This window comes from Sprattus sprattus (assembly GCF_963457725.1).
Source record: "Sprattus sprattus genome assembly, chromosome: 4".
Taxonomy (NCBI): Eukaryota; Metazoa; Chordata; class Actinopteri; order Clupeiformes; family Clupeidae; genus Sprattus; species Sprattus sprattus.
The window spans coordinates 44331471-44349374 of record NC_137923.1 but is presented as its reverse complement, the minus strand read 5'-3'; the positions used below and the strand labels follow the sequence as shown (position 1 = coordinate 44349374).

At 46.5% G+C, this 17904-nt stretch overlaps 1 protein-coding gene across 1 annotated transcript in view; it reads left to right on the top strand.

Moving 5' to 3' along the window:
* Positions 1-312: 312 nt before the first annotated feature.
* LOC308363612 (poliovirus receptor-like) overlaps positions 313-17904 on the top strand; it is a gene marked incomplete at its 3' end in the record, with an annotated part of 48297 nt that continues 30705 nt past the window's right edge. Inside the window, 1 exon segment of the mRNA XM_080836424.1 lies at positions 313-417. Coding sequence (XP_080692550.1) covers positions 336-417 — 82 coding nt within the window. The 5' untranslated portion in view covers positions 313-335.

Sequence of the window (17904 nt, the reverse complement as noted above, 5' to 3'; positions counted from 1 at the left end):
AATGGCGCATACGAACGGATTGGGGAACTAGACGCCGACCACTGTAGCTACTTACAAGAGCGGCTGTATCAGTAGCGCACATAGCGAGGAGGACATACCTGTATGCGCAACTAACGCCCAGTACGGGAAGGGCTTTTTAAATGCTTTTATGTCACAAGCCGACCGTAGGACCGACATCAAGGAAACAAGTCGCCAGTGTGTGGGGCAAAACCACCGCTCTTTGCTGACAGGTTTTGCCCTCGGGTTGTTCGCGTTTTCAACAAACAAGAAAACCATTCAGAGGAATATTTGATTATCAGTAGTCTGATCGGGGTAAACTGGACTGTTCAAGAAGAATGTCGAAAGACGGCGCCTCAGATATCTACTTTACGGCGAGGAGTTGGGTGATTGCAGCCGTAATTGTCATCATGGTTCAAGGTAAGAAAGAAGCAAAAGCACTTTGTTTACACGCTGCTGTCTAGATACCTGTGCTTGTTGTTTCCCTTGAAGTAGGCTACCGATGGGTATTTATTTCGTCAGTTTCGGTCATTAGCCAGATCGCTTGTTGTCCGACAAGTATTCCGTGAAGTCAGCCGTCCCATGTGATTGCACAGCAACTCACAGGGCTGACAATACCATTTCTTTGGCTTTGCTTTATAACAGGCTGTTGCCCGAAACAGCGTATTATCAGAACGTCTTTTAACAAACCCCGAAGTAGGTATCGGCTACCTTTATCCCGTCTTTCGGTACGCCATGTTACGCAAAGGTGTGGCCTCCCGGGGTATTTAGTCATCTGAGCGGTATGGTAGCAGCAGGTGTGATTGTTCTTAAACATTCGATGTAGCTAATCCGTTCGGGTATTTCTCATATAGGCTAGTAACCAAGACATCATTAGTAAGATGAATAAAGGAAAACTAAACTCACAATCGCGATCTCTATATGCGGTGCCACAGAACTGAACATGTTTTGAGGGGCTGTTCAGTGGATGTTGTTACAATATAAGAAAAGCAACAGGATGTTGTCATTGGCACCGCTCGGACATTCAACGCTGATATAAGTCTACTGATTAGATAAATAGCCATCTTCCTTAGAATGAATGGCTAGCCTACATTTAAAAGTTGGAAGATTTATAAGTGGGATGACGGCCGAAATTATTAAAATATAAATATATTTCAACTACGTAATAACGAATTAGTTACCTTAGCCTATTTATTTGATAGGCTACTGGTAGGCTATGCAACAAGGATCCGAAACTGTCAAGACTTGATGCCAGACGGACAAACGAGACTGCACAGTTCCACAGGTGCATGTGAAGACTAGGCTACTGATGATTTAAAAACATAAATATCTGTTGATTTCATCTGAAATGAGACAAGATGAGAATTAAGTTGCATATATGATCAAAGTTTTAGGTGTATTTTTTTCCCTCGGAAAACCACCCCTTATCTCATACCAGTCTGACTGCATTCCTTCATCTGTTAGAGAATCGGTTGGTGGCTACATAGTTCTGGTGGATATGATTCATTACCATCAGTCTCCCTCAAGTTATCCCTAGTTTGTTTATATAGGTCAAAGTGGTTGGTTGTCATGGAGATCTACAGACGGTGGGGCATTGTGGTTTCCATCTTGTATGTTAGATGTTGCAGGCACATAGTTGGGGCCACCCAACCACATTGCCATTTCTGTTCTTGCTGTCCTCTGCGTACATTCTCTCAAAATTCAGCTTAGTATGGAACCTATTCAGCCCCTAAGATATCTAGGGAGACACCCTGTGTGCTTTTTCAATTTATACTGTCTCAGCCACAAGGCCTGTGTGCAGAGTTGCTTGCTGGAAGACAATGGGCTGTAGTTTCCATTTAACTCATGGATTAGGATGAAACTGGCACAGAGACGGGAACTCTCTCTGGCTGTTCCCCACGCACACCCACATACGGGAGGGAGATGGGAGCCCTCGTTTCAATGAATGGCCATTCTCCTCAACCTTGCCTTTTTTTGTTGCTGAGGCTCCGGCGCTTTTGTTGCCCCTGCTCTAGCCACTGGTGAATTCAAAGGCAGCTCGCCCCACCTCTCTCACCCTCAGCTCGGGGCCTCATTGTTTATGGAGGTCTGTGTGTGAGACTCCAGCAGCAGGAGAAAAAAAAAAATCTCTTTCTGTGAAAATGTTTAAACACCCGCAAAAAAAAAAAAAAGGGGGGAAAAAGAGGAGCCATTGCCTCACCCGACCACAAGCGCTCACCACTGGTTCCCGTTGTGTTCCCCCGGGGAATTTGTTGGAGTCGAACAGTTTCTTGATGGAGGGTTTTAATTGAAAAAAAAAGAAAGGGGAAAAGAAAAATCTTGCCGTAATAAGTTCCTGCTGTCTCATGCAGAAGTAAATCAAACCACAGCGGGCTCATTGCACTGCTCACTGAGATACTGAGAAGAAGGGGAAAAAACAACTGTGCAACAGCATGCATAACACAGAGAATGACCAGAAAGAAGGCAGTGTAATTTCCAAGAAAAGTGTGTTTTTTCTTTTTTAAGTAAATGCTGAGAATCTCTAAATAATGCAGGTCATTCCATTCACCCAACCCCTTGCCCTTTTCCTCCCCCCTGCCCCCCGAGGAGAGGTTCCTGCCTCATTGAAGGGCCGTGTCACAGAGGACAACCATTAGCAGGGTTGCAAGGGGCTCCTGGCTCCCACCCGTCTTCTGTAGATAAAACCCACATTAAAGAGATGGATTTATGTGTGGGCCCAGCCAGCGGCCTTTCTCCTCACCCATCCACCTTCCGTTAGACTCCAACACTTGTTTCTCTCTCTCTTTTCTGTCTTCCTTGACATTCCTTTGCTCTGCTTCACTGCTGCAGCCCTGGTCATTTGCGTAGGTGATGCCAAATCCCTGTGTGTCTGTGGCTAGGCGGGGATCAATGTTGCATTGTAAGGCTGCAGAATTCATTTGAGGAATGCTTTTGGCAGGGAGAGCAATGGGTTTCTGGTTGGAAATACATGCAAAATGGCTTTCTGATTGTGGTACCCTCATGCATAGATAGACAGTAAATAACTTTTGATCCTTCTCCCGAAAGTATGCTCACTGTCAACGCGGAACATACTGCTGTTTTAATTGTTTTTTGCCGGGGTTCGCCACAGGGCAATAAAAACTTAATTTCGCCCCGGATGACCTCGGCAATTTACAATCGTGTTAGCAGCTTTGTCGACGATAAATCTACGTTCTCCAGGAAGAGATTTGGACTCCCATGACCTCATTTCCCAAGGTCTGGTTTTGATCAAAAATTGGGGGGCTGTAGAACACGGATGCCAGTTGCCCTCACTATAGACTACAGTTCTTTCTGAATATCAGCCTTGGATAACTATGTTCCTGGGCTGCAACCACTTAGCAGAGTCTGATGGCACAGCAAGGGCATTTTATATGCGCCTCCCCATCCAACCCCCCCCCCCCCCCCCCCCTCCCAACACACACGTGTGCGCACACACACACGCACACACTCGACTCTGCCTTCAGCAGTAGCTCATTGAGATTCAGACGGGAACCGAGCTGGGATAAGTTTAGGAGGGTCTGGCAAGCCAGTATTTCAGAAAGCTGTGTGGATGACAGCGCCACGACAGGAGGTGTTTTCTAGCAACAGAAGTTATGCCGTGTCCTTGGGAAAAGGGAGTAAGTCAAAACATCCACCACTCCCCCGCCTCCCCAAAGAAAATAAGCTGGTGAGCAACAGCCAGAGGACGGGTCTTGACTGAGAGATTGCGCATACAGTCGCATCAACTCACCCAGAGAGAAGTTCATTGCTGCCGTTGATGGTATTATAAAGCAAACAAGTCAACGTGTCACCATGCCGACCAACAAACAAACAAACAAACAAACAAACAATCGAAAGCCACCTGTAGAATGGCTTGTACCTGCGGTGGCCTCGTCTGCGCTTGACCTTTCAGCAAATGGCTCTCCTGCCGCTCCTCCAGCTGACACGCTGCATTCCTTTCTGCTTTGTTGTGATGCTGAACATCTGGAGGGTGAGGTTGCGACTGCAGAGGAGCAGTCCCCGGGGAGCCATCAGGGGATCACATTGCACAAATGTTAGCCTTACCACAGGGACAGCAGCTCTCACAGGAATCTCAGCGCAGGGCCAGAGACGTGCACGAACCCCCCCGCACTATGAAACACGTGGTAATGAGGCATGGTGTTCACAGAATCACACCCTTAGAGACGGAGACAGGGAGGCACCACTGTGAGGCACGCGCATACACACACACACACACACACACACAGAAATCACACACGCCTAATCCCTTATATAAATACAATAGGAAACACACAAAATCAGACACACGTAAACACACACAAATACTATGTGCAATATGCACACATAACCTCACATTCAGTATACTAAATAGCCTATGTACCCAACCCCCCAATACACACACACACACACACACACACACACGCACGCACGCACACACACAAGAGATGGCACTGAGACTCTGGCCATTCAGCGGCTCTTCAGTACTGTGGCTGAGCCTCAACAGGGCCGAGGTTGGCCTCTCTCTCAGTCCCCGGCTATTCTAGGAACTTTTTGGTGGTAGAGACTGCATCTCAGTTAGTATGCAAGACAGTAGGGGAAGTTAGAGAGAGAGAGAGAGAATTAGATAAAGAGAGAGAGTAACTCTGAATCCAGCAGCTGTCACACACATGCATTCCTCTGTGTATCTGCTGGATTAAGGAGCTTTCAGAGGCAATTTGGGCACTTTTCAGAAATGCTGATTGCAGAAATCCCCTGTTTTCTATGTGCCTTTCTCTTTTTCTCCCTGTCTCACTCTCACACAGACGCCGACACCAATACACACACACACACACACACACACACACACACACACACACACTGCCTCCACTATGAGCCACTGAGTCGAGACTGTGGTACTCTATGAGCCTTTGAACACTCCACGCCCTCTACTCTGCCACACTCTGCAGTGGATGGGCCATGCGCTGTGGCACCACGTAGGAAATGGGGGCTGTTAGTGTGAGGTGGGCAGTTCTGATGGCACTGCACGCCTGGCAGCAGCAGCAGAGTGCCAGCACTGGGTGCCATGTGAGGGGCTGCGGTATGGGGCAAGGCGAGGCCTGCCACGCACGCCTGCCAGGTGTTAAAAGGGAAGAAGAGAGAGAAAGAGAGAGAGAGAGAGAGAGGCGGGAGGCGGGGGGGGGGGGGGGGGGGGGGGAGTTAGGCTTAGTAACGACATGGCAGGGATTCCAGCGCCAGCTTCAGTGCTGTGACTCACAGACCGAGAGAGAGAGAGAGCAAGTGTAACACATCCAGCCAGAGGGGGTGTTATGGCTGGCCTCTCAGAGGGGTCATGAGGAATTGTGTTTGTGTAAATCTGCGTGTGCCTATTTGTGTTTATTAATTTCAATGTGTGGGTGTGGAGGCATTTATATCTTTATTTGTAGGTATTTGCATGCATTTGTGTGCGCATGACTGTGTGCATTTGTACGTTTAGTGTGTGCTGTTTGTGTGTGTGTGTGTGTGTGTGTGGTATGTGTAGTGTGTGAGTGTTTGTGTGTGCATGTTATGTGCTGATAAACCAGCTTCACAAGCATTCCCTCTGAACGCCTGCAGGGCTAAGACTTAGTGCGGGTGTTTGACATGAGGACATTTTCCATCTCTAGTCGAAGATGTCGAGATCATGCTGCTGGAATTTCCAATGCGCCTTTGCTTGCAGGAGCAGTGCCGACTGTTGTTTTCCCCGTATGCTGCTGGTTCCCTGATTGCTTTAGAGTGTGTGAGTGTGTTTGCTTTGTTTTAAATGGCTGTCTGAATGCTTCAGGAAGGACTTTGGTTTATGGCCATCTACTTGTGCATTAAATGGCTTGTATGCCATTTACGTATGTGTAGATCAGACTGTGGATTGAAAACAAAAACAGTGTGTGTGTGTGTGTGTGTGTGTGTGTGTGTGTGTGTGTGTGTGTGTGTGTGTGTGTGTGTGTGTGTGTGTGTGTGTGTGTGTGTGTGTGTGTGTGTGTGTGTGTGTGTGTGTGTGTGTGTGTGTGTGTGTGTGTGTGTGTGTGTGTGTGTGTGTGAGAGTGTGTGTGAGAGAGAGAAGGTTTGGCAGGCGAACCTCTCTGTGTGTGGAGGTTTTGAATCAATACAGGTTACCCCACTGGTTCCTGCATTCCATTACCTTATATGGGCAGCAGAGCAAGACGGTGCAATTACTGTGGGCTGCGAGGTTATTTCACATGATGGTTCCCTCCGTTACACACTCCTTCTCTTCCCTCTGTCTCTCTGCCCCCGTCACTCTCATTTGCCTTCTCCCTCCATTTCTATCCCTATGCCATCTATCTCCTCCTTTCTTCCCTTCTTTAGCTTGTTCTCCAAACCCCTTTCTGTCTCCCTCTCTTTCTCTCCCTCCCACCCCCCGCCATCTCTCTCTCCTCGGTGTCTCATGACACTGTTTCCACTCATCAACCAAACTTCTTTCCTCCCTCCATGCCTGAAATCATCCTTGCTCTCTCCCTCTCCTCCTCCTCCTCCCACCTCCATTTCTCTCCTCCCCTCCCCTTCCCACCTTCGTTTTTCGCTGTCATTCTTTCTTGGCTGAAAGAGCACGCTGATAAGCCTTCCCGAAAATGAAACCAGTGAAAGTGTGGCACAGGTTTTTCCGCTTTTTTGCAGTCAAATGGCAGGCACCCCAGGCTTCAACTCCGGGAAGGGGGTGTTAATAAAGGCTCCATGGTAACGCTCCCGGCCGGCATTGACGACCTAAAGTGGCTGGACATCTTCCCAGTCTCCAGCGTTCAGGAATTGGTTCCTATCGATCGCCTGGGCTGTTGATATTCAGCACAACGCACGTCTGGGATATGCCGGAGTGCAGAATGGAGAGATAAACATCCCAACAGCCTAGTCATAAAAACTAGTCCTCCTGCTGTTTTCTGCCCTCCCCCTTCCACTTGTCTCTCTCCTCTCTGTCTGTTTTACTTTTGAGCTTGTAAAAAGGCTTACCAGAATGATCATTTGTGAAAGCTAAATTGGCTTTTTGCCCTCTATCTCTGGCTCTTAACTCTTCCGACTCTCTCTCTCTCCATTTTTCTTTGTCTGTGTCTTTGTCCTTCTTCACACATTTAAAAAAGGAAAGGCACAGAGATTATGCTCCTTCTCTCCCTCTCTCCCTCCCTTCCGCTCTCTCCCTCTCTCCCTCCCTTCCTCTCTCCCTCCCTCGCTTCGCTCTGCTTTTCTCTTTCATTTTTCTGCCTGACAAAATCCATCTCCCTGCTTTCCTTCAGTGGAGGATGACTGCTGGGAAGGTCACGAGTGGTCATGTTTATTTTAGGTCTTATCTCTAATGGTGACCCCCCTCAACATGCCTCAATCTTCTGATCTCCCTCTCTCTCTCTCCCTTTCTCTCTCTCCCTCCCTTCTTACCAATGCCCTCCTCTCCTCCCCTACTCTTCTCTCTCTACATTTGTCTGTCCTTTACCCTGAATCACTGCCCCCCCCCCCCTCCCTTCACTCTCTCTCTCTCTCACTCACTCACTGACTCCCTTTTCTCACTCACAGACACCCACACTCAATTTCTATGTTATCTTTGCAATTCAGCTTTCTGTAAGCTGTCCCCGCGATCTACATTCACTGACTATTTTCCAGTCTAACGGACACCCGTAGCTCTAGCATTCTCCCCCTCCCACCCCATAACCAACTCTAATACCCCTCCCTTCTGCTATTCAACAGACTCCAGCTTGTTGAAGTGATAAATTGGACCCCCGTATTAGCCATGTATGCAAATATTATTCCAAATCAGCCGATTATGTCGCCTCTCTCTCCCGTCTCTTCCCAGCACGTTTTTTTCCCCTCATTGTGAGCCTGCAGACGCCGAGTGATCATCTGTCATTCAGACACGCTTGCTGGCGTTGGGGTGGCGTGGTCCTGATATCACTGTGGGGAAAGTGTTCATCCTGCTCTCTCTCTCTCTCCATGGCTTTGAAGGCACCTGTTGCTTTGGTTTTCACCTTTTCTAGTCTCTTGTTTTGTCTTTTGCCGTCTTATCTTTACTTTTCTTTTCTTGCACTCACCATTCTTCCTGTAGATGCTTCTCTCTTTTGTCGTTGGTGGGGTTGGGCGGGTGCCTTTTGGTAGGGGCAGGTATCGTCGTTTGTGGTCAGTTTCAGGTTGATGTGTCTGTTTGTGTGAGAGGATTTTTTGTGTTTGCTGGTTTGGGTGTGGTTGGGAGAAAGAGAGGGTCTTAGTCACCCTCCCTAAACACACACACAGACACACTCTTTATCCGCCCCCCACCTCCCAGACACACACAAACACGCATGCGTGCACTCATACAATAAACAATACACATTCAACCCCTCTGTGCGTCTACCCATAAGTTGATTCAATGTTGTGCTGGAGGAAATGACATAATTTCTGGGTGTCTGCTCCCATATCTGCCCCGACCTGCCCTGACTGGGTCACATCTCTCTCCTGTGTCTCCCCCCTGGCTGCTTGCCAAACTGCAGCCTAGGGGCTCCGGGAGAACCAGGTCATGTTTTAGTGTGGGTAACCCATGTGTCTGCTCACACTCTTAATTTGACTGGTCTGGGCTGTATGGGGGACTCATTGTTTATTTATACATGAGGACTCAGCACACATGTCTTGTGTATCATAGAGAGAGAGAGAGTCTATTGAGTCTGTCTTCTTACACAAGTGTGTATGCACATGCATGTATATTGATTTGATACAATGCATATTATTTGAGTTTATGTCAGTGAACTTGTGTGCGCGTGTGTGTGTGTGTGTGTGTGCATGTGTGCTTGCGCATACTTGAATTTGGTGCCCTGTGTTTCTGTGAATACTGCACTATGTGTGTGTGCACTCATGCATAAACTTCTGTTTGTATTTATTTTTGTGAATACTCTATTATGCATCCCATGCATTTGTGACCCAGTGAACCATGTATGCGAGTGTGTAACCCCCCCCTGCAAATACACACACACACCCCACTTTAATGACATGTTGTGTTTCCAAGACCACAGGCCTGTTGTCCGCCCCCCTGCTGTGGGCTGTGGCAGGTCATCCACAATCCCATCAATCCCCTGGTGTGAGTAAACACAGGTCTTTGACCGGCCTGAGATTGGGTCCGTCTCCGCTCTATCAGCGCGAGGAAGATGGAACGCTCCGGTGCTCGACCGGCGGAACACGGCCTAGTGCTGGCGAACGCAGCGCCTTGCCGTGCCGGGGTGGCGTGATTGATGGAGCCACAGATGTGGAGGTTCGCACATTTCGGTAGCACACACACTGCAGTGTGTGTGTGTGTGTGTGTGTGTGTGTGTGTGTGTGTGTGTGCGTGTGTGTGTGTGTGTGTGTGTGTGTGTGTGTGTGTGTGTGTGTGTGTGTGTGTGTGTGTGTTTGTGTGTGTTTGTGTGTGTTTATGTTAGGGGGTGAAAGCGGCATCTTTGGCTTTCGTTGGTATAAAGCACTCTTTCATGGTCCGAACTGGAGTGCGATTATTTCAGCCTCCCCTTGCCCCAACCGGTTTCTTTTTACATTAACATTATGTGGTTGCAAACCATGGTCAGTTTTTGTCATCAACACGTAAGCAACGTGAAGCCTTTATTTATCAATGTTGCTAGGGAACAACACACTGTAAGGAAAGAAAGATGGAAAGCTGCACACTTTCTTCATCGTTTTGTTAAATTGGTTATTTTTGCTCAGCCCTAAGTGATGCGAGTTGCTTGGATAAGGAGTTTTTTGCGAAGACAGGCGACAATGCAAGATAATTTGCAGTTTTGCTTGCAGAGCATACGACATACCCTCGAGCATAAGAATTTGGATCCATCAGGGGTCATGATTAGCATTTACTTCCTGTTTTAGATAGGATAGCTTTCACACCAAATATGAATTATACTGGAGTTCAGGTAAACCTTACATCTGAAGGACTTTGGTACAATCCCTTGGTGCCCACCCGAGTTCGGAAAACAGATTTCACATTACATGAAATGGAAATAAATAAATGGCTCAGGCGGACTCCAGTCTGCACCAAAAAAGGCACCCTTAGGGCCTGTGACCACCTGTGCCGAAATCATATTTTTAATCTGCTGAGCACTGAACAATTTCAGCTAGCTAGTTAGAGTAGTTAGTAGGGGTGTAAATCTCTCTTGACAAAAACTATTCCATTCGTATCTTCATACATGGGCACGATACGATACAAGAAAAGATGCATGTTGATAAAAAACGATTCAGTATGATACGATACGGTACGATACGATACGATACGATGCGATGCGATGCGTTGCGATGCGATGCGATGCGATGCGATGCGATGCGATTCGATGCAGTTCAATTATTGAAAACACTAAAAACCTGCAAAAAGTCATTTCACGGAGGTATTCCCCTACGTATTTCTGTTGTGGTCCCTAGAAGTTATAAAAGCATAATATCATTCTATAGGCTATAGCCCTATGCAATTCTTAATTTTTTAATCATGTTTAAATATGTAGATTACTTTTACTATTTATTATATGCTTCTAATACCCTGGCAACTAGCCGGCATGAATAATATGCACATGAAATGAAACTTGTTGAACTCACCTCAACATGTCTATTACAGTCATTTAACCCACCATGGGCAATGCTGAAATCACTGTTACAGATAGTACAGCGTGCAAGACTGTCATTGTGATTTACTTTTATAAGACGGGTACACCTTTGTATAGTCTGTTGTAAAATGTCTTACATTTTCTTTTTTGGGTGCACTCTCCCTGTGCCATGGTGCCCTTGTTCCTAGATACACTGAACTGATTAATTCGGTTCGGGAGAAGAGATAAAAGCCCACCCACAATCAGAATGCTCCTGAGGCACACACGCACACTGCCTCACAAACGCAGTCTCTAGGTCCCTCTCCCTCTCTGTAGTGCTCACGCTACACATAAGCTAATGCGGTTTGGAGCACGTCTGTCTCGTGTGCGCGGTCTTGCTCACGTGCTCTACATAACGAGAGATTTTAAGTAATTTGCAGGCATCAGGGAGTCGTTATTAATATGCGGGAGACTCCCGGAATTTCCGGGAGACTTGGGATGCCTGCACTGCCATTTGCAGTGTTCGTACAGTGATTATATTTATGTTAGGACGTCATGATGGCTCGGTCTCGGAATCATGACTAAAAATGTTAAACATAATTGTTAATGATACAAATATTCTCCTATTTATTATTTTATAATTATTTAAATCCGAGGATGTCTGTAGAAACACGCAATCAGCAACGATGTATCTTCCTTGGCTGAGGTAGCTAGCATAGCGTTTGCCATTGAAAATGAATAGCGTAGCTAGCATAGCATTGTTGAGAGTTGTAATATGTCATTCTCTCCAGGTCTTGGCGTTAATACTGAGAATACAGCCTGATTGGTTTATGCTATGCGGGCTTTGGCCAATGACAGGCTATCATTGTTCTGACTGAGATGAAATGCAACAGGCCAGCAAGTGTTTTGTGTTTTAAAAAAACGGAGGGACAAACGCTTGTGAACCGATTCATAACTTCTAAATCGGGCAAAGACCGGTTCATGACATTTTAAAACCGATACGGGACTTCACGCATCGATGTAGTCGTATCTTACACGCTAAAAACGGATATCGATACGTATCGGTTATTTTTTACACCCCTAGTAGTTAGTTAGCATAAGCAATGCTTATATCTGTAAGTGCTGGTAGATTGTTTTGGTAACCTTGCAACATAAAAATGGTTGAAAGAAATGCTCTGAAAATTATGTTGTGGGTGCTGCTTGTGCAAAACAAAGACATTTTGTTTTAGCCCTTGGTGTGATTCATTTTGGCAGGTATGAACACAGTCATCTTACTCAAGATCGTGGAGAGGAGGTGGTCTCAGTCTAGTCCCAAACAGACTCTAAACGGTTCCTGTAGCCAGGTGTGCTTTGCATTCTGGAATGCGGCAGAGAACTCAAACCAGAGCCTGTCCATTTAGAATTCCTCTGACGCAAACTGTATCAGCTAACCTCGTATAGAACAAGTTGCAGCTAGCTGGAGAATGAACCGAGGGTGCATTAGTATTTTCAAGACATTTCCTCAATGTGCATTCGGCATTCTGTTATAGGTTTGTCTTGTATATTGCCCAGATAATTACACGGTTATGAGCAAATGCCAACTCTGCCGAAATAAGAAATAAGCAACAGGTCCAGAATACAGGACCTCTCCCTTTTTTCACTTGCTAAGCCCCAGAAGCATCAGGGGCCGTATTCACAAAGAATCTTAGGGCTAAAAGTAGCTCATAAGGGGCGAATTTAGGAGAAACTCCTAAAAATAATGGGCGTGTCAGTCTTAAATTTAGGACTCCTATTTTTTTTTACTAAGAGCAATTAAAAGTAGCACCTAAGTCTAAGACAGCTTAAAACTCCTCATGAGGACTCCTAAGTCACTAAGACTTATTCACAAAAAAACGTAAGATGGCTGCAGCCGACTTGGAATTGATAAAAGACATTGCTTATACCGTTAAGGTATTAATATTGTCGTAGAATTAGCGCGGGATGCAATGACGCCTTTAAACAATGATGTGTCCCGAAGTGAAATGTTTGGAAACATAAAGATAGCCTATTTGGCTTCGCGGAAAACGCAAATGACGACACTGGGAATCATCAGTCAGCCGTTTAATTCATCAAACTATCAACGCACTGTAGACCCCACATCATCCAACAGTTTATCCAGTTGCCTTTGGACAATCGCCAATTACACAAGATCAAAATAAATTCCATGGCGATCGCAGGAATGTCCAGTGACGGGACACACATTACAATAATTGCCCCATCAAAAGATGATGACGTTTTCGTCCACCCTGGCCTGGATGTACCGATGACTTGTGCATTTCAACGGAGAGCGGTCTGCAGGAGGTTTTTGAGAACTTACCAGCTGGATGCCGCTGGGGTGACAGTGGCTATTGGTCCTGGGACCAGTAGGCTTTCGCTTAGGCTACGTTTCACGTTCGTTTCGCTTGAAGGGCCGAATGTGCTGATATTTGAAGTGGTCAAGGGCTGGAAATATAATAGCCTAACAGTTTGCTGGGTGCTTTAATTATTACTGCCTTGATTGCATGCAATTATATTGATCGCTTTCTTTTTCTCTTAACGTGCAAAGTGTCATTCCCGTTGGATGCACAAACTTGTCATCATGCGTGTGCATCTGCTAACTGCACTGTCCATAACTATTTAATATGACTTAATTCGAAGCCTAGCTTATTCTCTTATTTTCAGTTGATATAGTGGGATTGTTAGAGGGACGTCACTAATGAGTTTTTAATGAGAGAGCCTGTCAACAACCAATCACCGTCCTCACCCCTTCTAAACCCGTGCATGAGAATCGACGCCATCCATAGCAACGGTGCTTTTATCTTAAGCTTAGGAGTTTGTATTATCCTTAGTATGAGTAGGTCTCAGAGGCGTTGTGAATCACTTTTAAGAAATTACTCCTACGTAAAATGTTTTAGCGCGAGTTAGGAGCACTCTTAGTGGTAAGATAAAAAGCTTTGTGAATACGGCCCCTGACCTATAAGTGGAGTGAATGCGGGAGTTTCCTGGGTTTGTTCACTTGGATTTTTCTCAGTTACCGCTTTTTGACCAACAGGGAATAGATTCTTGAACTGGGGCTGTATTCACAAAGCCTTTTATCTTACCACTAGGAGTGCTCCTAACTCGCGCTAAAACCTTTTACGTAGGAGTAATTTCTTAAAAGTGATTCACAACGGCTCTGAGACCTACTCATACTAAGGATAATACCAACTCCTAAGCTTAAGATAAAAACTCCGTTGCTATGGATGACGTCGCTTCTCATGCACGAGTTTAGAAGGGGTGAGGACGGTGATTGGTTGTTGACAGGCTCTCTCATTAAAAACTCATTCGTGACGTCCTTCTAACAATCCCACTATATCAACTGAAAATAAGAGAATAAGCTAGGCTTCAAATTAAGTCATATTAAATAGTTATGGACAGTGCAGTTAGCAGAATGCACACGCATGATGACAAGTTTGTGCATCCAACGGGAATGACACTTTGCACGTTAAGAGAAAAAGAACGCGATCAATATAAAATAGCCTATGGCAATTGCATGTAATCAAGGCAGTAATAATTAAAGCACCCAGCAAACTGTTAGGCTATTATATTTCCAGCCCTTGACCACTTCAAATATCAGCCATACGGCCCTTCAAGCGAAACGAACGTGAAACGTAAGTGAAAGCCTACTGGTCCCAGGACCAATAGCCACGGTCACCCCAGTGCCATCCAGCTGGTAAGTTCTCAAAAACCTGCTGCAGACCGCTCTCCGTTGAAATGTGGACGAAAACGTCTTCATCTTTTGATGGGGCAATTATTGTAATGTGTGTCCCGTCACTGGACATTCCTGCGATCGCCATGGAATTTACTTTGATCTTGTGTAATAGGCGATTGTCCAAATGCAACTGGATAAACTGTTGGATGATGTGGGGTCTACAGTGCGTTGATAGTTTGATGAATTAAACGGCTGAATGATGATTCCCAGTGTCGTCATTTGCGTTTTCCGCGAAGCCAAATAGGCTTTCTTTATGTTTCCAAACATTTCACTTCGGGACACATCGTTGTTTAAAGGCGTCATTGCATCCCGCGCTAATTCTACGACAATATTAATACCTTCACGGTTTAAGCAATGTCTTTTATCAATTCCAAGTCGGCTGCAGCCATCTTACGATTTTTTGTGAATAGGTCTTAGTGACTTAGGAGTCCTCATGAGGAGTTTTAAGCTGTCCTAGACTTAGGTGCTACTTTTAGGGATAAAATACTTTGTGAATTGCTCTTAGCAAAAAAAATTAGGAGTCCTAAATTTAAGACTGACACGCCCATTATTTTTAGGAGTTTCTCCTAAATTCGCCACTTATGAGCTACTTTTAGCCCTAAGATTCTTTGTGAATACGGCCCCTGGTTCTGTTCAGGATTCTTTGAACCTTGGTGCCATCTACGTAGTGAACAAGCTAACGTTTCCACCAGTTTTGAGTGGAACTTTTGTTATCAATGATGTTAGGCAAGATGGCGGATCGCATTGATTACCTGCAAGCTTTTGCTTCCTCTCCAAACTGTAGAATGTCATGCCCATTGAGGTTGTCACGGTTAGCCATGGGAAAATGCTCCAAGTTTACAAACTCATCAACTGATTCGGATCAGAGCAAAACATAACTATATGTGTGAAAACGCCATAAATGTCATCTGTATCGTGGGCCCAGGCAGTGCAGGTTGACGAGAGATAGATATGGGCTCCATGTTCTGTAGGTAGTGTGCAGCATCGCATTGAGTCCCAATGGAGTTTGAAAAGCGGTCGGTAAAAGGGTGAAAATGTGGGAAGTGCAGTGCGGCGGTAGAGGATGGGGTGGTGTTTTTTCTTTCTTTCTTTCTTTTCTTTTCTGTACTGCAGAGGAAAGGTAGACCATAAGCCCAGGAGAAGAAGACGATGCCTTTGTCATATTTCACGCCTGAGGCAAAATCAGTGGGAAATAAATGGAGGTCAGGCATGTGGTCCTTCGAAGGGAATCAAAGTGCTGGAGAAAATGCGTCAAATGGTAAAGAGAGGTGCTTCCCACAAGCCTTCCTTGCCTCGCTGTGCATTCATGTGGATTTCAGGTTTAACAACAGTTGGGTCAATCAAATGTCTTCTTATGAACCTCATCCCTGGGGATGCATTCGGTTTGGGAGAAAAATTGTTTTTCCTCAAGCTTATTTCTCAATAAACAGTCCAGCGTTTGTGCTGTGATTTATTTTTCTAAACTGCGTTTGAATGGAATACCATTGAGCCCTAATGGAGATTGTCTGATGAAAAAGGCCTGATAAAATTCCACCCCCTGATGCAGTGGCACAGGGAAATGTCAGTGCTTCTTCTGTGCCTATGGTTGAAGCCATAGCCTAGCTCAGGAGGGGCCACTTGAGGAGCCTTAGCATTACGTGATAGCCATCAGTCTGTCACCATTGTGTGTGTGTGTGTGTGTGTGTGTGTGTGTGAGGCGGGTGAGGCGGTTGAGGCAGTTGATTTGGAGCTGAGGTTAAGCATGTTTTGGGCCACACATAGATCTCACCAGGGGGAAAGGCTACCCTAGAGGGGCTCTTGACCCGGGTCTGTCTGCCTCCGGAGGTAGGACCCACTCCCAGCGATCACTGAGCTCATTTCAGCTCTGACGAAAAAAATTATGTAATCTCTCGCTCAATCTCTTACCCCGCCATGGAGTGCGGTGACCTCATGGCCTCATATTGTCTTGCCCACCGCAGTCTAATTTTACACACTTGGTAGCAATTTAGTTGCAGATAAGAGCACTGTTTTCCTAAGCCGCAAGACAAAAGGCAGCCAAAAGTCAAAAAGCTGACTCCATTTACTTACCCCCCCCCCCCCCCCCTCCTCCTCTCAATCATTCAATCCCTTCCATTCTCTCACTCATGCTAACTCACTAACACACTCACTCAAACCCCCACCCCTCTTTTACTTTATCCCTTCCTCTCTCTCTCTCTCTTGCGCTCTCTCCCTCTGTCTATTGGGAGAAGGGAAGGGCAACGTCAAGATAAGAGATGCCCCAAGATTCTCTATCAGCCCTAATGGAGCCGGCTCTCTATTGAGCTGAAAGAGGTCCAGTCTGATGGACTGCCTGGCGGGGAGTGTGTGTGTGTGTGTGTGTAGAGGGTGGGGGTAATCTTGATGCAGACCACATGGAGGTTAGTTTAGTGGAGGTCATAGAGACTAACCTTAAGGTGCCTAACGATAGTGCCAGCTGTTCGAGGGTGAGAGAGAGAGAGAGAGTGAGCGAGAGAGAGTGAGCGAGAGAGAGTGAGGGAGTAAGTGAGGGAGTGAGTGAGGGAGTAAGTGAGGGAGTGAGTGAAGGAGTGAGTGAGGGAGTAAGTGAGGGAGTGAGTGAAGGAGTGAGTGAGGGAGAGAGTGAGTGAGAGAGAGAGAGAGTGAGGGAGAGAGAGTGAGGGAGAGAGAGTGAGGGAGAGAGAGTGAGGGAGAGAGAGTGAGGGAGAGAGAGTAAGGGAGAGTGAGTGAGTGAGAGAGAGTGAAAGAGAGTGAGAGTAAGAGAGAGAGAGATTGACTGTGGAGGCAAGAGGAGACTGTAGAACACAACTGCAGACTGTGAAACCTAGAGCCTGCTGTGCCTGGCTGTGTTCAGTCCAGCTGAACGCGCACGTAGTTTTGTGTTGTGCAATGGCAGGATTGGGATTTCTGTTCCTGCTGTGAGAAGCCCTTCTCTCTCCTGCCCAGAAACACACACACTCAACAATCATGTATGTGTGCAGACAGACTCACACATGATGCAACCTCTGCGCCTGCCTCTCCCCAGTAGGCCCTTGTGGTGTTTCAGGACCCCCACAGTGGGGCCCCCCACTCCTGCCGTTCTGCTGTGTTCACCGCTACTCTGCGCGTGGGCGATGCGCGTGCCGGCACTGCTTTCTGGGGGAACTCTGAGCGGAGAGGAGGGGAGGGGGGCCATCTGGGCTTGCGTCCACACACACACACACACACACACACACACACATACACACAGATACACACACTCGCATACATCCATTGCACACACACACACATACACATAGATACACCCACTCGCATACATCCATTGCACACACACATACCCACACACACACACACACACATCACACACAATCACAGACGTTGCGAATCAAGCGTTTCCCTCTGGACCAACCCTCCCCTTTCCCTCCCGCCGCTCACCCCTCCTGCGGCAACAGCACAGCGACTTTAGCCAGACTTTTGTGCCGGGGAGAAAAGATGTTTGATTGCCAGTCTCTCGCTCTCTCTCTCTCTCTCTTCTCTCTCTCTCTCACACACTCACTCCCTCTCTCTCTCTCGCTCTCACTCTTTTAGTCTCTGTTTCTTTCTCTCTCTCACACACACACCACCCCACACACATACACACTTCTTCTCTTATCT